Source organism: Leptonotus elevatus, chromosome 14 (genome assembly GCF_054856555.1).
Source record: "Leptonotus elevatus isolate MCC_2025b chromosome 14, RoL_Lele_1.0, whole genome shotgun sequence".
Taxonomy (NCBI): Eukaryota; Metazoa; Chordata; class Actinopteri; order Syngnathiformes; family Syngnathidae; genus Leptonotus; species Leptonotus elevatus.
Window position 1 is genome coordinate 22327511 of NC_141252.1, and position 25456 is coordinate 22352966.

General features: G+C 41.4%; 1 protein-coding gene across 1 annotated transcript in view; it reads left to right on the forward strand.

Moving 5' to 3' along the window:
- setd3 (SET domain containing 3, actin histidine methyltransferase) overlaps nucleotides 1-23498 on the forward strand; it is a 110363-nt gene extending 86865 nt beyond the window's left edge. Inside the window, 5 exon segments of the mRNA XM_086094538.1 lie at nucleotides 1250-1416; nucleotides 12737-12822; nucleotides 22791-22948; nucleotides 23042-23227; nucleotides 23229-23498. Of these exon segments, the coding sequence (XP_085950664.1) occupies nucleotides 1250-1416; nucleotides 12737-12822; nucleotides 22791-22948; nucleotides 23042-23227; nucleotides 23229-23306 (675 nt within the window). The 3' untranslated portion in view covers nucleotides 23307-23498.
- Nucleotides 23499-25456: the final 1958 nt, after the last annotated feature.

Genomic DNA, 25456 nt, shown 5'->3' on the forward strand with positions numbered 1-25456 from the left:
TGTGGACTGACCAAAAGTATAGATTTTTGAAAAAATATTAAATTTTCCAAATTGGTACTTAGGATGCATGTTAGTGAGATATATAACACCAAAGCAACTTTGAAGATCCCATAAAGGCTACAATTTGTCTCCAGAGGTGTCATCTGCTTAGGGTTGATTGTTTTTTTGTTGCTGCTGTTTTTTGTTTTTTTTAAGTGACAGTGTCATATTTAGTGCCATCTAGTGGTGAACTAATACGTAATTCATTCGATTTAAATACCCACTATTGATTTCAATCATATGCAAAAAAAATATATATCACACCAACGTACATTTTTTATATAATCGTAGGTCAGTAATTATATTACATGGCTGGACCATCATCTTACAAGAGGCTGACATGTTTCACTGCTATCATCCTGCTCGGGATGCTTGCATCTAGTGTTGGACCCAATGGTTCAACCTCTGCTTACCATCCACAGTTGTGGCCTGCAGGTGGTTGTCACTGAGTCCCTTGATTCGGGCTCCCGTCGCTTTTCACCTTCTGCTTTGCTCTTGCAAGCTTTTACTAGCTTTTTAAAAAAAAATGTATACTAGCTTCTCCCGCTAGTCTCTCGTTAGCCACTCCAGCCTATATGGCTCTGACTAACTCCTGCTAGCGCCTGGGGTGGGCAAACTTGGTCCTCAAGGGCCGGAGTCCTGCAGATTTTGGAGGTTTCTCTCCTCCAACACAAGCTGATTCCAATCAACAGGATCGTTATCAGGCTTATGCAGAGCTTGCTGATGAGCCGATCATATATCAGCTGTGTTGGAGAATGAAAACATTCTAAACCTACAGGACTCCGGCCCTCGAAGACCGTGTGCGCCCACCCCTGCCCCAGCTAAATCCAGCTCATTCATTCTTTCGGCATCTCACTCGCCAGGCTTCACACCGGCTGCCAAATCGCCGCCGCTCGCTGAGATGCTCGTTCGCTCACGCAAATATCATTACGCAATAAGAATTGATGGTAGGCTTGCAAAGTGCGGTCTCTCTGTGTGTGCTTTAAAATGCATGCTCTTAGTGGTCAACTATAACACACTGTCACTGTGAATGAGGAAACACTCGCATACCTTCTTTGCTCATTGAGATACAGGCTAAAGGTACCACTGTACTTCAATAAATGGCAATTGGGAGCAAAAGTAATGCCATTACATACTGTTCAGTTACATTTACTATTAAATGTGTTCTTTTAAGATGAATTGTGATTGTGTTCTAATTATGTCTGTGTAGATCTACATTTTTTATGGCTCAAGATCCAATGCTGACTTCTTCGTCCATAATGGCTTCTTCTTCCATGATAACATCCATGATTGGGTGAAGATCAAGCTGGGCATCAGCAAAAGTGAGAGACTGTACGCCATGAAAGCAGAGGTGCTGGCACGTGCTGGTCTCCCAGTGTACGTATAACCTGTTCTTTTTGTCTCGTTTTATTTTTATCCTAGGGTTGAGTGGCAGCAAATAATAGTTGTCTACCCCCCACATCCTGCCCGTTAGTTGGAGTGCAGAACATAAATACATTTTAATTGGAGGATAATCACATTTTTGTGTCGATTTTAATTGAAATGTAGTTATTCACTGTTGATTTTTGCACTGGTCAAAATGATAGTAATTGCAAGGTTAAGTCACCTATACACTAGTGTTGCTCTGAGACCAGTATCGGGAGGCGCTCCAATACTGCATTAAAATGCTGGCATCAGTATTGGTGGGTACTAACCAGTGTTGGGAATAACGGCGTTTAAACTAACGGCGTTAGGTAACAAAATCCATAGAGAGAAATTTCTCTAAAATGTCCTGAACTTTCTAGAGAGGAAAAAAATCTGTTCTGTTGAGCACAACTTAAATTTAAGTTAAAAAAAAGAAAAAAAAAGAAAAGTTGATTACAGTAATTTCTGGACTACAAGCTGCTACTTTTTTTCACTTGCATTCGACCCTGCAGCTAATACAAAGGTGCGGCTTATCCATCAGATCACAATGGGGCGCACTATAAAGGAAGCGCAAGTGCGTCAGGCAGAGCCCAAATACAGTAGGAGAGACAGAACGAGAGTGAGACAATTTGCGCCCTCATTATGGAAAAGAAAGTAGCAGGAACCCGCTGCTGTAACATTAAAACCTCTACGGCTTACAGTCGGGTGCGGCTTATATGTGTAACAAACTCGAGTATTCCCCAAATTTAGCTAGCGTGGCTATAAATATAAAGTCAGGTGCGCCTTGTAGTCCAGAAATTACTGTATCTAGAAATGAAAGTTGGTCAATCATTATTATGTGGAAATATATTTTTAATATCTTCTGTATTCATAATTGTTCTTTCACCAAGCAAAAATATTAAATTTGTATGCAAATACCTGATTAATCAATGGAATTTTCTGTAGGATATTTGTATACTAAAATATTCGATAGCTGTAGCACTAGAGGGGGACTGTAACCCCCAGTGCTATACTGTACAATACATAATATAAATGGATAATGAAAGAGATGACCTGACACTTGGGGATGACTGGCCATTGGGAATTTCATGGGTTTCCCAAATGCCCAGTCCATCCACGGCGATGAATCGAATAGCAATGGCTTGATGTCGGTCGAACAACAAATTGGCCCGTTGGACACTGCACCAGCACTCCCAGGAATAAAGTTCAGGCTCACGATTTTTTCTTTTTTTACTTTAAGCCCTGAATAAAAGCGCTTTGTGGCGCGCTTCTGGCGGTCATATGGACCTAATAGTACCGATAGTTGGTAAACAAATTGTGGACTCGGCGACAAACTCATCTCTTTGCAGGAGTGAGCAGGGGATATTGTCCCTCAGATAAGTCCAGAGATACAAAGTATATTCCATCTCACACTATACAGTCCTCATGTAGATTTTACATACAGGCCTCATCGACATTTGCTGCCAAATTGTAGCAGTTGCATTTTTTCTTCTCTTTTTAGGGGACCGCTTCACCGAGTTGTGCTGCCATTTTGTCTCGCACCGTCTTATGAGCGGTCATGTGACTGTCACGTAACTAACAGCTTACTCATAGGTTATTTTACGCCGCAGATTTTTTTTGTTGTTGTTGTTATTTAAATGACGGTATTGAAAGTGACACCGTTGCCATTTTTGGACACTGGGATACCGTTTTACCGCCCAACCCTAGCTACTGTACATAAAGTATTATTTATATTTACGTAAAAAATATTTAAATATTATGTATTAGAACTTCCAGTATGGCAGTGTACTAAGAGGGTGGGTGTCCCGTTCTGCCGCAAATTCATGCCAAAATGTTTACTAATAAACTGAACCAATCAACACTTGGGTTGAGCCAGGCGGTCACTGAAAATGGCATCTGCATTGGCTAAGCTGGATAAAGGACACAGCAAAACGTCTCAATCGAAAATTTAATTTACACACAGATGAGTTTGTGTGGAGAAGCTACATCAAATGCTAGCACAATGACAGAGGTTGAAGCTAGCGGGAGCAACGAACAAAATGCTAATCCACTGCCCATTCTCAAAGCCATTCGGGACCTAAGAACAAATTTTTGCAGCAAATTTGGTGGAGTTTTGACAGTGATCGAAGGAGTAAGGAACGAAATGGGTGAATGCTTCAAGCGAGTTAAGGCCGCGGAGATTCACAAGGCCGAAGCAGAGGGCACGGTGAATAGCCTTGTCGCTAAGGTCCGCGGCCTCAGAAAGAAGAACAAGGACATGGAGGAAAAGATCGAGGACCTCGAAGCATGATCTAGAAGAACAAACCTAAGGCTGGTAAATCTCCCGGAGGGTGCAGGAAGGCGCTGATGCCTGCGCTTCCCTCTAGACATGGATTCCGGAGGTACTCGGCATGACTTCGCTAAATACGATTGAACAAGCTCATCGAGTCGGGCTGAGAAGGGACTCAACTGGGCCACCGAGCTTTAATCTAGAAGCTCTTGAACTACCGTGACAAAATACAAATTCTGAAAGAGCAGCGGTGCAAAAAGGAAATACCTTACAAGGACAGAACAGTGCGGTTCTATCCAGACCTGGCGGCCGGGATTCACAAGAAGCTGAAAACTGAAACAAATGAAAATAACAACATTAGTACAGCACTGAAAATGACAAATACATTTGCATATACCAATCACAAATGTAAAGAAATAATCTAACACAAACAAGGTACGCTATCAGTTAGCTTAGTTAGCAAACTCAAGTCAGCGGATGCTAACGTTTGTAGACATTTTTAACTAACATCTTAATTCCCCAAAACATTCAACTTAACTTATTGGCTCTGTATAGCTAACAGAAAAACACAGCTCGCCTGGTTGTGTGTCTCCATTCATTTGAATGAGAACTCGAGCTGCAGTTAAATAAATGAGGCTGAGCTCTCCATTCAGAAATAGCTTCGTGAGCCGGTCATGAAATCAAGATCGCAATATTTCATCCATTGTGGTCCATATGGGATTGTAGATATAGTTCAATGTTGGTGCGACTTGCCACCTGTGAAATGTTATGGCAGACTAGAGTCACACACACTGCAGGTGTGCAAGCTTGGACAGTTCAAATGGTCCCGCAACCCATCCCGCCTTTTGTAATGGAAATGCAATGGAGGCCGTGTCGTTCTGTGCGGTGCGGTGTGGTGTGATAGCGTGCCGTCCGACTAACCTGTTTCCTGGCCAAACATCTGCTTTCTGCTTTGGGGACATTTACTCTTATTTAGTACAAAGCCCTGTGCAAAGCTGGGTAATTATTCTTCATTAAAGTGGTCTTTGTGGTTCCAAAGGAAAGGAGGCGCAGGAGGTCTATTGCATTACAGTTAAGTTTGTGGAAGTCCTTCACTCCGCCCCCAATCCATAACACAATTCTGATACTCGTTGCCTTTTGATCCTCCGTTTGTAACGCTGGACGTCTTTTCCACGCCTCGTAATCTGTACGTGAGAACTTCGAACTAACTTCTAACTGAAGAAGTGCTTCTTATACGCCGCCACGGAATCTGTGATTACTAACTTAGGAGCAAAAGCGCCACGTGTTTATGTGCAGTATTAGCCAGCCGAAGCTCGTTGCTTTGCTGCGACATAAGTGGTAGAACCGATCTCTCCTTGACTAACCCTAATCTGTACCTCCGCTTGTCGGTAACGTAAGCATCCCAGTGAAGCTTTTGGGGGCTTTCTCCGCCGTTCAATTTTCAGAAAAACTTACAAATCTGTGTTTTAATGATGCTAAAACTGCACATTTAGACCCGCAAACTCTTTCACACAGCTGTCACTATTTCAATGAGCCGAAAGGAGTACCCAGCATGCTTTGAGGTGGGCTTAAAAAAAAACAAAAACTTATTTAACACTATATTTTCACGACCATAAGGTGCACCGTATTATAAGGCGCAGTCACAGTTACTGGTGCTATTTCTGTGTTTAACACACACATAAGGCGCACCGCACTATTGGGCGCACGCACAGTTAAACATACACTAGCTCAAAACATATGATAGCATGCTATTATGCTAAAACATATGCTAGTACTAGCGCATGTTATTAAAAAGGCAGCGAACGGAACAAAACTGAGTTCGGTTGAAGCAACAATGTAAACAGTGAGTTCAGTTGTACTTGAAGTATATAACAATGTACTCACGTTGCTTTTGATTAATCATTATCCACAAATCAGTCATAGTCCTTATGATCTTCTGTATCAGAAACAAACAACTGGGCAATTTCTCCATCAAACACGCTTGGCTCTGTCTCATTGTGAGTCAGTGTCATTGTCGTGTCCTCGGAAACTATGCTTTTGCCGTTCGCCCAAGCACTCACGATTTATTGACAAATTGTGGCATAACTTGCTGCCTCCCAGTCTTGGTAAAGCTGTGTTCGCCAGCTTCCCAGAATGATAGCAAGCTCTGCGTTCATTTGCCAGACTTTATTTTTCACAGCGGCTGAGAGATGTACGCATTTGAGTCACGGAGATAAGGAAGTAAAGGTGATGCGTGGGAAAAAAACTATCTGGTGTCTTTAGTATGTGGTGTGATGTGTTTAGCTACACTGTGTAGACTTGCACTACTTCAAAGTGACTTTTGCGATGTCTGTTGCTGTAAGTGCACGTTGTTCAATAAAGCATTTTGTATGTTCCATAAAGGGAGTTTGTTACTGTTCAAAAAGTTACTCTTATTTTGGGTTAGGGTTAAATACTCTACTATATTATAATCATGAGTAAAACATTTCAAATTCAAGGTTATGTCCAGTGGGTTAGAAATTAAATTGACATCTTAGAACTGCAGGCGGTTGCAAAAACTTAAACAACTAACACAAGCAATGAGAAGATTTACAGTCTAAAATAAGTAAGCTTCCCATGCCAAAAGTAGAAGGGTAATACATAAATTTCTGAAGGAACTAAATTTAAGTGACGTTTGGAGGGATGGGAACCCTGATACGGCGCTTTATTCTTGTGTTTCTGGAACTCATCGCACATATTAACGGATTGATTGCTTCCTAATCTCAGCGATTTTGGTATGCAAAATCAGGGCCTACAATTATGACAGTATTTTAATTTGCATCATGCAACAAATAATCTGATTTACGTTCACCCAGGTCAATTAGACAGTCCACCCAGATGGAAGTTTCAACAAAATGGCTTCAGGATCTGGATTTAATCAGTTTTCTTGGAAAACAGATAGACAATTATTTCACAATTAACACTAATGAGACATCAGCAAGTGTTAGATGGGAGGCCTTTAAAGCCTTTTTCAGAGGCCAGGTAATTAATTACACTCGCTCTAAATTAAAAAATGCTAAACGAAACATCAAACTGTTGGAGGAAAAAAGTAAAACATTGCAGGATATTTATTTGAACAATCCTTGCCCTAAAGGCCTAGATACACCAATCCGACGTCGGCCAAATGTGACCAACGTCTACCCCCTGTGGCGTCGACCCAGACAGCGGCACGTCGCGTAGAAAAATGTCATGAAACATGATACCGCACCGACCCTGACTATTACGTACGTTTAGCGCTAGGGATAGGAATAAAAAAAACGGCTCTTGTTGAGAACCGGCTCCCAGTGTTTCAATTCCTTGGCATCGTTTGCCATTTTTGCTAACGGTTCCCTTATCGCGTGCGACATTTCCGTGCGCGACGAGCAACAAACATGGTGCCACGCTCGAAAGTTTGTTGAAATCTTCCAAGAAAAGCTAACAAGGCAACTTGCAATATTTGCAAATTGGATATTTTGTCTAAGGGAGGAAATTCTACCACGATGCAAGAGCATTTGCACACACAGCATGCGATGACCGTCTGTTGTGTTCGTGAGCACTCCGGAGTCCGGAGGGATCAACACAGCAGCCGCCAGCTATGCAAGCGTTCAGATACTGGTAGTAACTATATTATCGCCAGTTTGCCTTTATGTGAAATGTGCCATTAGTTACTAACTGCTAATATTAAAGCCCGTGTCTAACTAAACGGTGTCTGCTTACAAGGGTAAATGCCGCGGCCCCTGAGTGTTGTTGTTTTTTTTCATCAGGGTTCATTCAAGGTAAAACGTTCAAAGACGTACAGAATGAACTATGACTTCAAAACATTCTGATTATGCTCATAGGCAACTCACGGGAGTCACATACCAATCTACTGGCTGCATCTGTTTTGACTGAGGAAGGGAGGAGTTTTTAAGTGCTCAATTTATGTAAGTGTTAAAATGTTACTGGAGTTGGACATTATTGTCACAAAATAATCTAGATTGTATTGTGTAAATTTCTACAGAAGATAATTAAAAAAAATAATTGTTATGTTTATTTTCAAATCCTTTTTCTTTCTTTTTTTCCTGTTTTTTCTTTTTTTCTTTTTTTTTCTGGGGACCCCATTGAGGAGTCCTCGAATGTGGACCTCTTAAAACTTCACAGTTGGATTTGTAAGGCCATGTTACTTTTAAATATGTCTCTTGTTTACAGATACAATTAAGACATAAAAAAGTGAATGGCAATCTGTTTATTCACCCAAAAAAAAAAAATTAATCGATAAAGAATCGAGCTAAGCAGAATCAAAAACAGAATCGGAAATATTTTCAATTCCAATCCCTACTCAGCGCATGCGTGAGAAGTAATTCCCCTCCATAGCATCGGCGGCGGTAGTCATTATTCCTAAAGGCAACTGGAAACCAAGCGTGTTTTGAGGGTGTTGTTAACCAAGTCGTTGGCCAGGTAACGTGTAAAAGTAATTAGATTTACTAATTACAAACAGTTGCTATACTTCTCAAGTATAAAAGTAAATCCTACCTGCTATATCGAGTCGCGTCCACGTCATGCCATAGTTTGGCTTTAATACCTTTGTCGGCATTCCCTTTAATGGTAATATTATACAATGTTGGTCTCTCTTAACCAAAGAGACAAAGTCATCTTCCCGATCTTCAGTCCAGATAGACATTGTACGTTCAACTGCGGAGGGTAGAGCAGGGTGACGATGCACAAAATGAGCGAGAAAAAATGGTCCAGGTTAGTTTTACTCACAGCACAATATTGCTTTTATTGTCCATAGAGGGCATAAAAAAAAAAAGATAAATAAATAAAAGTACTTATGTATGGTTTGTTCTGATGTCACTGAACATTTTGAGTGGTGGAAAGTTAAAACAAATATTCATAAATGACTTAGTTATCACACTTACTGAGACTATCCCAATTTTTTCTTTATTTTCTTTTTTTGAGAGAGAGCTCAGTATTGTTAATTCGGTAATCTTACCGATTCATCATCATTGCTCTCTCTCTTTTTTTTCCTTTTTTGGTATGTGCGTGAGTATGTGCATGTGCGGGTGTGTGTGTGCATATGTGCGTGCATGTGAGTGTGTACTCATTAAATCACCTAAACCTATTAAAAATCCCATATCGTTCACCTAAACCAAATACTTCAGAATCCAGCTAGAGTCGTGAGGTTGATCAACGAAAAGAAAGGAAAGTGAAATCCAGAACCGATCAGACATCACCTACTACCCACCGGGTTACCAACCAGAATCTTTCACCAACCCCAGAAACATCTAAATTCCAACAAATTAGGGAGACCTTAAGAGACCGAAGGAAAGACTGAGGAAAGGAAGGAAGGATAGATGAAGCAGAGTGAGATCCACAGACAACAGCCTCCACCGATTCAACGACCAGAGGAAGAAGCAGATTGTGTTTGAATTTCGGTAGATGTTTGTGTGGTGGATCTGACATGCATCAAAACCTCCACCAAAAATGGGAACCGTCGACCCCGGCCAAGACAGAGCAAGCACAACCCCCCAGGGCCCCCAGGCCACGACAGCGTCAAGGCACAACCCCCGGGCCCCCAGGCCACGACAGCGTCAAGGCACAACCCCCGGGCCCCGCAGGGGCCACCGGCCAGAGAGCAAACCCAGTATACAAATTTTGAACAAAATACCTTATGTGTCATAATTTTTAGGGGCGACCTAAGAGCTAGGTGGCGCTATATTTATAACTGACTATTGTCATAGAGATACCTTCAGGTCGTAACTATAAACATACAAGTGAAGTTTGAGATTTTTTGGAGCATGTACCGGGGAGTTATTACGTATTTTGTGTTTCATAGCGAAGGAAATATAAAACAAAAAATATGCCGTCGTCATATAGTATTTCGAAAACTTGAGATTTTTTCTCCTGTTGATGGCCCAGGTCTTGACATGGTCCAGGCCAAGTTTGAAGTCAATCGGATCAAACGTGTAGGAGAAATGAGCAAGAGTATGCCCCCTGTAAATGTTCAAAAATTGGCAAAAATGGTACATTAAAAAATTCGTAGCTCACTTCCTGTTCATTTAAGCATATGGGTCCAAGATACTTTTTTGTAGGTCTTGGGCTCCCTCAAATACCAAAATGTTTGCGTAGATCTTGCTTAAACGTACAACCGGGGCTACTTCATTAAAATTTTCTAGGGGGCGCTAGTGAATATTTTTTGTAAAAATTGCACATTACATTATAAAATATTGCTCATTTTGCCAGGCCAGATGTGTGTGCCAAGTTTCATGAGTTTCTGTGCATGTTTAGGCCCTCAAAATTGGCAAACAATACCTTGCCACGCCCTAATAATAATGATATGAACGAAAAACAATAGGGACCTCGCAGCGGTAGCTGGTCAAGCCCTAAATAATAATAATAATAATACGAACGAAAAAACAATAGGGACCTCACAGCGGTAGCTGCTCCGGCCCTAATAAGAGGTATACATTTTGGAAAGGCGGTAGACCCTGATTCTCTGCCTAACAAAATCTAAAAAATATTTGAATCGAAATTCAGAGCACCATTTCTCAAAATGTTTACAGAATCTCTCCAAAAGGGGATACTTCTCCCTTTCCCCCAGATGTGCCCTGATGACTCTACTCCCAGAGGACCTCAGGATCTGTGCGGGCTGGTATGGTAAAAGCAGGTCAGATAAATAAGATGGCCCGGGATCATTAAGACATTTACAAACTAATAAAAGCACCTTAAAATCAAATCCTGAAGCACACAGGAAATGCAGAAATTTAAAAACTGGTGTAATGTGCTCCCACCATCTGGTCCCCGTCAGAACATGTGCGGCTGAATTCTGAAGTAGCCTTGGCTTGAAATATTCTCTTTGGGAAGACCAGAGAGCAGGGCATTACAGTAATGTAAGCGACAGGAAATAAAAAACAGTCATCAGCACCTCCGTGTTGGCCTGCGAGAGAAACGGGCGGACTCTGGCAATATTCTTAAAATGGTAAAAAACTATCTTGGCTACATTTTTAATATGAGGAATAAAACTAAGCTCATAGTCAAAAATTAGCTGAAGGAAATTGTCTGCCATCCATGACTTAATTTTTAGAATACAATTTAAAAGTGTATCAATAGGCCCCATGTCATCAGGAGACATGGCAATGTACGCGGGTCATTCAATAAATATAAATAAGGTGAATTTTTCGGTATAAGGACTTCTAATACAGGTAGAAGATTACTTTTTTCTATATACTCTATATACTTATTTTTCACATGGATTTAATTTATTTATTATTTATTTATTTTTGCAGATTAAAGAAAAACTTTAAAAGATTGCCGACCAAGAAGCATGCTCTAGGATTGAACAGCGGTTATCAAGTTTTTGGTTGCTGAAGGGTGCAAACAAGTTGACATTCATAGGAGAATGTCAACTGTGTATGGCGCCACGTTTCAGCCGAAAAAAAATTCTACAAGTCAGCTAAATTGTTTAAAGATGTTTGAAAGTGACAATGAAGTCAAAAGTGTTGTGAACGACTGGCTGAGACATCAGTCCAAAGATTTTTACGCTGAGGAAAGACGGAAGCTTGTGCACAGATGGGAAAAGTGTGTCAGTGCTATGTTGGAAAATAAACAAAAAGTAAGCTTCTATGTGTATTAGAAGTCCTTATACCAAAAAATCCACTTTATTTATTGAATGACCCTTGTACAGCTGTGTATAGTCAGCGTAACTGTGGAAGTTGATGCTGTGTCTCCTGATGACATGCCCAAGGGGAAGCATGTAAAGATAGTAGTAAGTAATAGGCCTAAATTTGAACCTTGGGGAACCTCACATTTAATTCCATTTGTTCCAGAGGAACATGTATCCATACTTACAAAAAAATATCAGTCTGTGAGATAGGAATAAAACCAGTTAAAAACAGTACCAGAGATGCCCACCAGGTTTCTAAGTATGTTTAATAACTACCGTATCAACGGCAGCACTTAAATCCAGTTGCACCAAGACTTAAGTTTTTTTCAGTTCTCCATTACACCTGATCCAACCATCCATTTTCTTAACCGCTTGTCCTCACAAGGGTCGCGGGGGGCGCTGGAGCCTATCCCAGCTGGCTGCGGGCAGTAGGCGGGGTACACCCTGAACTGGTTGCCAGCCAATCGCAAGGCACACAGAGACGAACAACCATCCACACTCACAATCACACCTATGGACAACTTGGAGAGTTCAATTAACCTGACATGCATGTCTTTGGAATGTGGGAGGAAACCGGAGTACCCGGAGAAAACCCATGCAAGCACGGGAAGAACATGCAAACTCCACCCGGGAAGGCCAAAGCCCGGACTCGATCTCATGTCCTCTGCACTGGAAGGCGGACGTGCTAACCAGTCATTCACCGTGACGCTCATTACATCTGATGTCATTTAAAATCTTTAAAAGTGCTGTCTCGATCCTTATGGTTCATCCTAAAACCAGACTGACATTTCTCTAAAATATTATTTGTATCTAAGAAATAATTTAATTGGATGACAACTATTTTTTCTAAAATCTTTCGATAAGTTAGATACAGGTTTGTAATTATAAAAAAAAAAAAAAAAACGGTTCAAATTGCTCTTCTTCAGAAGGGGCTTCACAGCTGCCGTTTTAAAGGCGGCAGAAAAGACACCCGTTTGAAGAGAGCAATTGGCCATGATTAAAATTTGGGGGGTACTTTTGTAATACGCTTTCATGCAAAAACGTGTTTACGATTAGTCAATTAATTGATTGAATAAACCATTGAGTATTCGATTCTAAAAATATTCGATAGTGACAGCACTACTCACCATACAAAAAAAAAAACGACGAAGTTAACAGAAATACAGACAGCGAAAACACTGACAGGACCTGTCGGAATATGGCATGATGGCACATTTCCAAGCACTACAAGAATATTAGGATGTGGATGTGTTTTTGATTTAGACTTCTTTGACAGACATAATTAGATAAGTGACTTGAGCTAGACTGTTAAATCGCTGTAACCTTTCTATTTGGTATGGCCTATTAATAATTATATTAAATCTGATTTATTTTGTTATTTATAGGTCTTGTGTCTATGCTCTGCACTCAAATGGATCCCCAGTGTCAGCACAGCTACTAGCTTTTTTGAGAGTCTTCTGCATGACAGAGGGTAAGACACACACAACATGGAACATTCTGGTTCATTTTGGTTTTGGTGTTTATGAATGGCATTGTCGGGGGGTTTCTGCAATTTAGCTCGTGTGCTTTTTTTTCTGTAAATCCCCTCAAAAATAAAAGTGGAAATCTGCAATTAAAGCACATCTTGTTCGTTTCATTTGAAATCCAGTGTGGTGGTGTTTAGAATGTGAATTAAGAGATGACTAAGGTTGCGTACTTACAACTTAGGGCATGAGCTGAGCTCATTCACCCATTATGTAGAGGGAGTAATAAGATAAACATTACTCTATCCATGTTAGATATGAATTATGACATATTTGTCATATGTCCATCAAGTAAGACTTCCATCCAGCCATTGTCTAAACCGCTTAGTCCTCACTATAGTCTCGGGGGGATTGAGGGGGAGGGTTGTAGCGTATCGCAGCTGGCATCGAGCAGTAGGCAAGGTACACCCTGAACTGATTGCCAGCCAATTGCAGCAAATAAGACTTATTTAATAATTTCATATTATAGTAGTATAATTGTAATTTGATCTGAGAGTTGTTTTCCAACCTGTGGAGCCAAGCCACTTATTTTGCATCAGAAAAACCTCACGGTAAACCAGCTTGTTTGTAGGAGCAAAATAAACGATAAAAATCCTATTATCAAGTATTCATAATCTGAAGTTGCTACTTTAGTTAATCATGGAGTTCTTTGCTTTAATAAGATAATTACTAATTCACTCAGTAAACACAAATGATTTGGCAGAAATTGAATTTCTAGACAACAAATGTATTTAGTGTAAACACACACATATATCAGTCAAAGCCTAACCTATTAATGAAACGGAATAAAAAAAAATGTGAATCAAAGATAAAAAGAAAACATGCAACCTAACAAACTAAGATAAAAAGGGAATAGAAAAGGTAGATGGGGAATAGAAATGGAAGCGTTTTGACCTGTCAATCCTTTTATATTTGAATTAAACGTTGCGGCAGTGGTATATGGTCAGATTGCAATGAAAGCGCATTTACGGACTGGTTCAGGTTCACGGGAGAGAGAGGGACTCGGCGAGCGTCGATCCCCAGTTGAAAAAAACTCAGTTGGAGGCAATCTGGGCGGTTGGCGCACGCGCAGCTGGAATGCTGTGATGGGCGCACGACTGAGATGCCGCAGTCCGTTGGTTCGGGTGCTGCGGTGCGTCTCGGGCGCACGGCTGGAGCAGAAATGGGTTGCTGGCGCGCAGCGGCTCGGTGCCAATAGCCGTTGTGGAACCAAGTCGGCAGGCGCTGCGTGATTCAGAGAGCGGAAGGTAGGTGGGTCGGCTCTCGGCAGGAACAGACGCAAGTTTTGGGATGTGCAAGGTTTCGAGTCGTTGCGTGATGCGTGCTTTGGGGCGCGCGGCGTGGCTCAAGTCCCCGCGGGGTTCAAGGAAGGAAGCCACGTGGTAGTTCTCGGCGTGTTTGGCAACCACGTCTCTCGTGATGGTCAGGAGAAGTTCATGGGGTAAAAAGAGCGAAGAGGGAGAAGAAGAGGGGGAAGTTCCTTCGTGCGCTGGCTTTTAAACTGGTGTCCTGGGGGGGGGGGTCAAGTAGTAGTCCTGCCTCTTCCGTGCGCTTGAAGCAGACTTGGTCGACTGTGACCAAGCTTTTGGGATATCATTTGATATTTTTTTTATCAGAATTGACAAGCCAGATGCTTCATTTATCATTCTGAACACATTTCAAACATTACCGCGATCATAAAGTTATTTAATCCGCTAAACTTACTAATTAGCTAAATTTAGGTGGCTACAGAGGTTACACACATTTATTTGAGATAGACATACAGGTTGTGTACAAAGATAAACAACATAAGTCACTTGATGTCAGTCAAGTCCATAGAGTCCGTTTATGTCCCGAATTATGTAGACTTCAGATTAATTCGGAGCGGCAGGATTCTTGAGGATAATACCGATAGTGACCGCTGGAGGGCACTGTTGTACTGTATAACTACCAAGGGGCGTTGTTTCCAAAAACACATTACTGATTCCTGTGGATAGACCAGACCATAAAAGATAGTCTGGGGACTGATAAGCAGTCTTATCAGTAGTTTGCTTGCTTAACAGGCTTTTAGGTCTCGGTAGGGGCTGAGGTATGTGTTTCCTTTGAGTTGTGAAAAACAAAATCCAGTCCCTGCTGGAGGGAAATTCAAAGAGTTGTTCCTTTTTTAACTGTCTCTGGTTGGTGAGGGTGAGGCTTGCACACACATTCCCCAGGGGGGGAATTGTTTAAAAAGGCAAATATATATATTTTTTATATATATATACATATATATATAAACTATATATATATATATATATATAAACTATATATATATATATATATATATATAAACTATATATATATATATATATATATATATAAACTATATATATATATATATATAACTATATATATATATATATATATATATATATATAACTATATATATATATATATATAACTATATATATATATATATATATATATATATATATATAACTATATATATATATATATATATATATATATATATAACTATATAACTATAACTATATATATATATAACTATATATATATATATATAACTATATATATATATATAAGTATATATATATAACTATATATATATATATATATAACTATATATATATATATATAACTATATATATATATATAAGTATATATATATAACTATATATATATATATATATAAACTATATAGATATATATATATAACTATATATATATATATATATAAACTATATAGATATATATATATAACTATATATATAACTATATATATATAACTATATATATATATATAACTATATATATAACTATATATATATATATATATAACTATATATATAACTATATATATATATATATATATATATATATATATATATATATATATACATATATAACAGTGCTGCTCAAACGTTTGTGAACGTCTTGAGCAATTTGGACTTTTCAATTGTCAACCTGATTTTGTTGTTTAATCTGAACCATTACATTTTATATGAAATAACAGGTGTAGTAGGTTTATCAATTTAATGCATCGTTTTTTTTTTTCGTTTTTTTTTTTATCAATTACATATATATAACAGTGCTGCTCAAACGTTTGTGAACGTCTTGAGCAATTTGGACTTTTCAATTGTCAACCTGATTTTGTTGTTTAATCTGAACCATTACATTTTATATGAAATAACAGGTGTAGTAGGTTTATCAATTTAATGCATCGGTTTTTTTTCGTTTTTTTTTTTTTATCAATTGTGTAGTCAAAACTTAATTGAAAAGAGTTTTTGGTCAATTCATGTAGGTGCAAAAGTAAGGAAACCTTGAGCTGCATTGCTTAAAACAAGCAGTCAAGTTAACTAACCACTGAAATGGACCAATGAAGTGAGAGGTTTAGCAAATAAATTGTGCGTCACTGACAGAAACAAAGACAAAACCACGTCATTTTAGTCTTACCCAGGTAGTGACAGCACATCTGTCTGGGGAAAGCTATAAAGTCATCCCCCAAAAAAATTAAGCTTCATCATTGCACTGTGAAGCAGATCATCTGCAACTAGAGAACACTGAAAGATACTACAATCCTGCCTAGAAGGGTACAACCTTCTAAAATATCAGCAAGAACCACAAGAAAAATGATAATTCAGGTATAAAAGCCAACTCGAACATCACATCAAGGGATTTGCACACCTCTTTTGCTGCATCTAGGTCAATGTGCATGCTTCAACAATCAGAAGAAAAGTCAATTGACAAGGCTTTCATGGAAGGTTTGCTAGGTAGAAGTCTCTTCTCACAAAAAAGATCAAAGCTGCCCATCACAACTTTGCCAGAGAGTACCTGGACAAACCTAAAGCTTTTTGGAAGTCCCTTCTGTTGAAAGATGAGTCCAAAATTTAACTGTTTGGTCACAACTAAAAAAGTCATGTTTGGTGAAAAGTCAACACTGTATACCAGCAAAATAACCTTCTCCCTACAGTTAAGCAGGGTGGTTCTGGGCTGGCTTTTCATCCTCAGGACCTGGACAACACATAATCCAGGGAATCATGATTTCAGAGGAATATTGTGAAATCCTGGAACATAACCTGAAGCTGTCCTTTGTGAAGTCACAGCCTGGTAGACGATGGATCATGCAACATGACAATAATCCAAAGCATTCCAGCAATACAACCAATGAATGGCTGAAGAATAACAAGATTCATGTTCTGGATGTGCCCAGTCAAAATCCTGACTTAAATTATTTCAAAATACTGTTGCAGGACCTGAAGCAGGCAGTTTATGCTAGACCTCCAACCTCTCTCAACTGGCTAAATTTTGCAAGGAAGAGTGTCAAAAATCCCCCGAAGTACATGTGAAAGACTGATAACTTTAGTGAAGTTATCATTGCAAAAGGAGGTGCAATGTCTGATTAAGTGAGAGGTTCACATACTTTTGCACCCATGAAATTGAGTTTTTCTTAAATCAAAAACTTTTGTTCAAGAATGAATGACAATATTATCATTATTTTTGTTCAAGTCCATTATTTTCAATGTCAGCATTGTAGATTTGGATATGACTAAACATTTAATAAGGTTATTTTAATATTTTATACAAAAAGTCTGACCATGCCTGCAGGCTTCACAAACTTTTGAGCAGCACTGTATATATATATATATATATGTACACACACACTTGTCTTTGTATTATCGTGGGGACCTCTCATTGACATGATGCATTTCCTAGCCCCTTCCCCTAACCATCAAAAATTATTGCCTACCCCCATTCCCTACTCTATCCTCAATTATAACCTAATTCAAACCTTAACTTCAAATCCAAGTCTTGACCCTCAAAAAGAGGTCTAAACTTGTGGGGACCACCAAAATGTCCCCACGTTTTCAAGTTGGTCCCCACAATGGTGCTTAACTCTTTGACTGCCATAAATGTTAAATAATGTTTAGTAAAAACCTACGGAGGGGCGCCAAAGACGCTAAAAGACGTTCACTGTTTTTTTGGGGGGTTTTTTGGAAACGGGTGGAGGAAAACCTTGGGCAGCTGTGCTGAAAGTATCAAGCAGATCTAGTTAGTATAATGACTCGTTTTGGCCCCTAGATGGCAGCGATGACTCTCTTTAGACAAGATTGGGTGGGCCTCAGTAGAAGACGTGAGGCGGAGCTCTAGTCTTGAGGGGACAATGGCTGATGAAGCAACAATGGCGACCGGTTGCAAGCAGCTCACGCTTGAGCATTTTTTCAAAGACGGAAAGCATCGATCAATACTAAAAAGCGCATTGATGTCGACGATGATGATGATGGTGACTCCGAGCTTGACGCCGAAGTTGGAAGCGTTGACACGACCGTTATGATCACGTAGTAAAGCCTCACCGGCTAGCGATGCTAACGCCGGAAAACGCGTAGCACAACCGACCGAGCACTTCTGCACAAGCGGAAATTCGATCGGACAATGGAGAGTAGTCGAAAAGCATCGACCAATGCACATTAATGATGATGATGATGGTGACTCCCGAGGTTGACGCCGAAGTTGGAAGCGTTGACGCGGCCGTTATTCTCACGTCATAAAGCCTCACCGGCTAGCGATGCTCACGCCGGAAAACGCGGAGCACAACCGACCGAGCACTTCTGCACAATCGGACGATGGAGAGTACCCCGAGTCCAATGCATATTCATCGGAGGAGCGGGTACAGTCTGATCACGGAGAAGACACTGGTTCTGGACTACGATGCCACCATGAATGGAGTGGATAAGATGGATCAGAACATCTACCACCCGGTATAGGAACTGAAGGACATGAGGAAGCCAGACGTAACACCACCGTAACGTAACCGTAGCATGATCCTGATAGTAGACTTGATGGCAACACACACTGCAGTATATACTTGCTATTCCCCGGAAAAAAACGGCCAGCAAGAAAGTGTAGCGTCTGCACGCGAAGAGGCAATCGCAGTGAAACTAATCTGTTGTGCAAATCCTGTTGCGTCTCCTTGCACAAAGGGGAGTGTTACACAAAAAGAAAAACTGTCGTTGAAACATCCACATAATTGTAAATAGTACCACAGTTGCACACATTTGTAAATTGTTTGCCAAATTGTTGTCAAATTGTTACACTGTTGAATGTAAATAAACGTATTTTGCTATCAAAAAACACTTTTTCATTCTTTGTGGTAGTGTTTTATAGAAGTAAAGCACTATTTAGGTGTTTGTGGCATCATTCATGGACAAAAAGAAGTGTAAAATTCACTAGAGTGCATGAAATAATATTGTTTCACTAAAAGCTTGATTTCTCCGTATTTTGGTCCAAAACAAGCGCATTTGGATGAAACTAACCATTTTCTACTGTTGATTACTGAAGAACGGAATAAGGTAGAAACAAACTTTTTTTTCTGATGAAAGATGAGAGTTCAATCTTTCATTTGGTAGTATGTGTGTTTCCATAGTCCAAACAGAACATTTTCTGTGGACCTTGAAAGATCAGTCAAAATGCTTAAATCGGCTGGCACTCACAGCATCCCTTTTCTGAAAACGTCTGGCAGTCAAAGAGTTAAACCTGGAAAAACACGCGCGCATGGGCCCCACAATGTAGTAAAGACAAAAGCAAACACACACACATGTTGGGATTACTTGTCTAGTGGGGACATCTCATTTACATAATGCAATTCCTAGACCCTTACCTTAACCCAGGGATAGGCAAGTTCGGTCCTAGAGAGCCGCAGTCCTGCATGTTTTCTGTCTCCTGCCTCCAACCCAGGCGTTTCAAATCATTTGCTTATAATTACGTTCTGCAGGAGCCTCTCAGCTGTGTTCAGACATCAAAAACATGAAAGACTGCGGCTCTCTAGGACCGAACTTGCCTACCCCTGCCCTTACCCCAACCAACACACGCACGCACGCACCCCCCCCCCCACACACACACACACAGGTGCTCGTAAAAAAATTACAATATCCTCGAAGAGTTAAATAATTTCCAAAATTCCATTCAAAAAGTCAAACTTTCATAAATTATAAATTCAGAGCACACAATTTAAGTGATTTCAAGTTTTTTTTAATCTTTACATTATTTGGGCTTCCAGCTCATAAACCCCACGAAAACAGAATGTAAAATTGTTTTAATACTGTGACGAAATCACCATGCATACCTCCCAGTGTTTTGTATGGCAAAAAAGGTTGGAGGGATGGTATTTTCAAAACGATATGTCAATCTTCAGTAGTTGGTTGGGAATCTCTTTGCCTTAATCACTTCCTCGATGCACCATGGCATTGCTTGAGGATCCTGGAAGCCCAGGCTTTCCTGATGCTTGTTGTCAGCTCTTTGTTTTTGCGTCTGTCCATCCATCCATCCATCTTCTGCCGCTTATCCTAGGTCAGGTCGCGGGGGCAGCAGCGTTAGCAGAGAAGCACAGACTTCCCTCTTCCCAGCCACTTCAACCAGCTCCTCCAGGGATCCCAAGGCGTTTCCAGGCCAGCCGAGAGACATAGTCTCCCTAGCGAGTCTTGGCTGGGTCGTCCCCGGGGCCTCCCGCCGGTGGGACGTGCCCGGAACACCTCTCCAGGGAGGCGTCCAGGAGGCATCCGAACCAGATGCCCGAGCCACCGCAACCGGGTCCTCTCAAGGCGGAGGAGCAGCGGCTCTACTCCGAGTCCCTCCCGGATGACCGAGGTTCTCACCCTATCTCTAAGGGAGAGCCCGGACACCCTGCGGAGGAAACTCATTTCGGCCGTTCTTTCGGTGGGGGGTGAGGGTCGGAACGTAGATCGACCGGTAAATCGAGAGCTTCGCCTTTCGACTTAGCTCTCTCTTCACCACAACGGCCTGAAACAGAGTCCACATCATTGCAGACGCTGCATCGATCCGCCTGTCGATCTCCCGCTCCATCCTGCCCTTACACAAGACCCCAAGATACTTGAACTCCTCCACTTGGGACAGAATCTGATCACCGACCCGGAGAGGGAACGCCATCCTTTTCCGACTGAGGACCATAGTCTCATCCCAACCGCTTCACACTCAGCTGCAAACCGCTCCAGTGAGAGTTGGAGATCGCAGCTTGATGAAGCCAGCAGCACCACATCATCTGCAAAAAGCAGAGATGTAATGCTGAGGCCACCAACCCTCACTGAAAACAAATCCGACTTGCTGCCGGCAATGCGGACCAAACTGGCACCGGTCGTGCAGGGACCGAATAGCCCGCATCAAGGGGCTCGGTACCCCATATTCCCGAAGCACCCCCCAAAGGGCTTCCCGAGGGATACGGTCGAGTGCCTTCTCCAAATATACAAAACACATGTAGACTAGTTGGGCGAACTCCCATGCACCCTCAAGGTCCCTGCCGTGGGTGTAGAGCTGGTCCACTGTTCCACGGCCGGGACGAAAACCACACTGTTCCTCCTGAATCCGAGATTCGACTTCCCGATGGACCCTCCTGTCCAGCACACCTGAATAGACCTTACCAGGGAGACTGAGGAGTTTGATCCCTCTATAGTTGGAACCGTCCCCTTCTTAAAAAGGAGGACCACCACCCCGGTCTGCCAATCCAGAGGCACTGCCCCCGATGTCCACGTGATGTTGTAGAGGCGTGTCAACCACGACAGCCCCATAACATCCAGAGCCTTTAGGAACTCCGGGTGGATATCATCCACCCCAGAGGCCCTGCCACTGAGGACCTTTCCAACCACCTCAGTGACTTCGACCCCACAGATAGGAGAGCCCACCTCAGAGTCCCCAGACTCTGCTTCCTCAAAGGAGGACGTGTCGGTGGAATTGAGGAGGACTTCGAAGTAAGTACGGCATCCCAAGTCGAGGTCAGCAGCACCCCATCTCCACTATACACAGTGTTAATAGTGCACTGCTTTCCTCTCCTGAGACGCCAGATGGTGGATCCGAATTTCCTCAAAGCCGTACGGAAGTCATTTTCCATGGCTTCACCGAACTTCTCCCATGACCGAGTTTTTGCCTCAGTGACCGCCGAAGCCGCGTTACGCTTGGCCAGCCGGTACAGCTGCCTCCGGAGTCCCACAGACCAAAAAGGCTCGATAGGACTCCTTCTTCAGCCTGACAGCATCCCTTACCCCGCTGGTGTCCACCAGCGGGTTTGAGGATTGCCGCTACGACAGGCACCGGCCACCTTATGGCCACAGCTCCGATCGGCCACCTCAACAATGGAGGCGCGGAACATATCCTCCCCCGGGACAAGGGAGAAGTTCTGCCGAAGGTGGGCATTAAAACTTTTTGTGATTCCGCTAGACGTTATATGTTTAGGTCTGCCAGGTCTGGCATCTTCCCCCACCATCGGAGCCAACACACCACCAGGTGGTGATCAGTTGACAGCTGCGCCCCTCTCTTAACCTGAGTGTCCAAAACATGCGGCCGCAAATTCGATGACACGACTACGAAGTCTATCATCGAACTGCGGCCAAGGGTATCCTGGTACCAAGTGCACATATGAACACCCCTATGTTTGAACATGGTGTTCGTTATGGACAATCCGTGACGAGCACAGAAGTCCAATAACAAAACACCACTTGGGTTCTGATCGGGGCTCTTACAGGTGGTGAGCCCATATTTTTAGGTCTACTGGTCCTTATTTTCTTCTTTATAGTACTGTATTACAAGAGGGCCACAATACATTATTATGCTACATGTGCCCCCCAATTTTCATAGCCATAAATCGAACATGCCGGGACAGTGTTCCATTAAGAATTCCTACAAAAACAATAGGGACCTTGCAGCGAAAACAATAGGGACCTTGCAGCAATCGCTGCTCGGGCTGGGGGGGAATTTTTTTTTTGACTTTGGCCTGAAAGAAGAAGCTGTAGTACCTGAAGTGAACCCCTGCTATCTCAGGGTGTACATGCTAACTCACCCACAGAAAAGGGGAGATTAAAACCTTCTTGCTGCTGAGTCAGGAGTCAGAGTTTAATAGTTTTACTCTTGGACTTCTGGTTTTGTTTTATTACAGAAGAACTGCAAGACTACCTTGTAGGAGACTCCATCAATAAGATCTTAAACCTGAACTGTCCTGATTACCCTGTTAGCTGGGAGAATGAAATCAAATTGTGGACATTCCTGGAGACTAGAGTCACTCTGCTGCTCAAGAACTATAAGACTACATCTGAGGTTAGAATTTGATTGTTTAATTATGCATTTAAGGGTACCTTTTGTTCATAGAATGTCCTTGTCTATTGATCATTTCTGCTTTATGTATTTCAGGAGGACATCGTCATGCTACAGCAACCAGATCTATCGGCTCATGGTCGTGTGGCAATCCAGCTCCGACTAGCTGAAAAGCAGATCCTGCTGAAATCGCTGGCCAGTGGACAAGCCAACAGTGTGCATTTAAAAAAGAAAAAGGAAGCTGGCATGCCTTTGCCTTGCTGTGACAATGATGGCACAGTGGTCATGTGAGAATACTAATAGCATAGCTTCCAACCATGTTGCACAAGGTGGCAACGTTTGGGCAGGGCAAGTATTATGAGTTGGACAAATATCGTATCTCTGAATGGGGAGACTGTGTACAAGCTTGAGATGAAGGCAAATCAATTCCCATGGCAAGAATAGAGATTTTGAATAGCAATAATGATGATACATCTTACAATTTGTGACCCAGAACGATAAACAATTGAAAAATTGCCGACGTTGAGTGAATAAATTCCACTATACTTTAACAGTTCTTGTTATTTTTTGTTGAAATTTATTTGGTGAACTCAACTTTATTCATATAGCGCATTCACAACAGCTCCAAGCTTGTAACAAAGCACTTTACAGAACACACAACATATAACATTAACATATACTGTAAAGTTCAGGTGGAAACTTCCACTGGTTCTTGTATCTTAATGCTCACTATATTATACTAACAGTAATGACCAGAAGACTGCATGTTCTCAGTTTAACTATTTACAGTTTACCTAATATATATGGATTTGTTTTATAGCTGGTAATTCCATGTTGTTTTTTAACATTTGGTGAGCTTTGCAGCTGTGTTGGGCGAGCGCTCTGGGAATTTCCTCAAAGTTAAGTTGTTTGAGTAATTTACCCCTGTTGAAAAGTTAACTTTGAGCATCTAACCATGCCAGGAAGTAAGAAAGACAAAGACAAGGAGGCTAAAGACCTGAAGAAAAATAGTGGATGCCACAATGTGACGTCTCGGTGTGAACATGACAATAGCATGGAGTGCGAACTTTGCTAACAACGATGGAAAGAGATCTTTTGATGAAATTGAATCACAGCCGGCAACTCATACGAAAGACCAACCAAAAAGTTGTCTAAAATGGGGCCGTTCGCGGCGGAGGTACTGACAGCGGTTCAGGCGCTTCATGAAAGGTTTGATAATCAGGAAAAGGAGAAGTTTAACAAGAAGATGCGCTTGATGCTAAGCTAAATGATAACACGAAATTGAATGCGACTCTCACTGCATCGATTGAGTTCAACGCGGCGGGAGTGAAGGAAAATAAAGACAAGATCACTGAATTGGAGGTGAAAGTGTCAACCCTGGGAAAATAATTTGACAAACTCAGATCAAGAGAGCAAAACCGATACAAACGACGCTGGAATTTGAGGATAAAAGGGATGACTGAGGCGAAGGAGGAAGATATTTGACGGGAGGTGTTTCAGCTGCTCGGGAAAATCGCTCTGGAATGGACTTCGAAACTGGATAACTATGTGGACACAGTGCATCGATTGGGGAAGATGGAGGCTAACAACACACGGCAGGTGATTGTGCAGTTTACCAAGCGGCTACACAGGGACGCCATTTGGAGAATGACGAAGAAATCGCCTGACTGCAAGGCTGCAGGGATTCGCTTCACTGAAGATCTAACCAGGGAAGACAAGATGGAGAGAGAGAAGCTATGGCCACAGATTATGCAAACCAGGAAGAGAGGTGACATTGCTTATTATCGTGGACCCTTTGGGTTCATAATTGGTCGACGCATTTTTGTTAAGGAGTGATACCGAAAAATGGCGTTTTGTTCCAGCAGGGGAATGGTGTTACAGAGGATTTCCCACATTCTTTTTTTATAAGAGAAATAAGATAAGTTGCTTAGTTTTTGGGTGTGTGTGAGAGTTCTGGTTTGTGTTCATTTTCAAACATTTGCTTTTTTCTTGTTAATGATAAATGTTAAACTTACATTTGGGTCTTTGAATGTTAGGGGATTAAAAAATATAGTTAAAAGGAAAGCATTGTTTTTGTTTTGTAAAGGGCAGAAATCAAATTGTTTTTTTTCTTTTACAAGAGACTTATTCTTCTGAAACGGACACTTTGTTTCGGTCTAACCAGTGGGGAGACAAGATTTTTTTTAGTCATGGCTCTAATTGATCTCGAGGGGTGGTGATATGTTTTAACAACTGCCCAGAGGAAATTGTAACTCACAAAGCGGATGGAGATGGACACTGGGTGGCTGTAGTTTTGAAGGTTGACAGCCTATTTCTTATGTTAATCATTGTTTATGGATATAACGAATGTCTATTGGAAAATGTGACAAATGTGATATTTGATCTTAGAATATTATATCCCACAAATTATGTTTTAGTAGGTGGTGATTGGAACATGACTATCAATGAATGAGAGGATAGAATGCCCCCTAGATGTGGGTAAGCACAGTTTAGCCCTATTATTAAAATTTT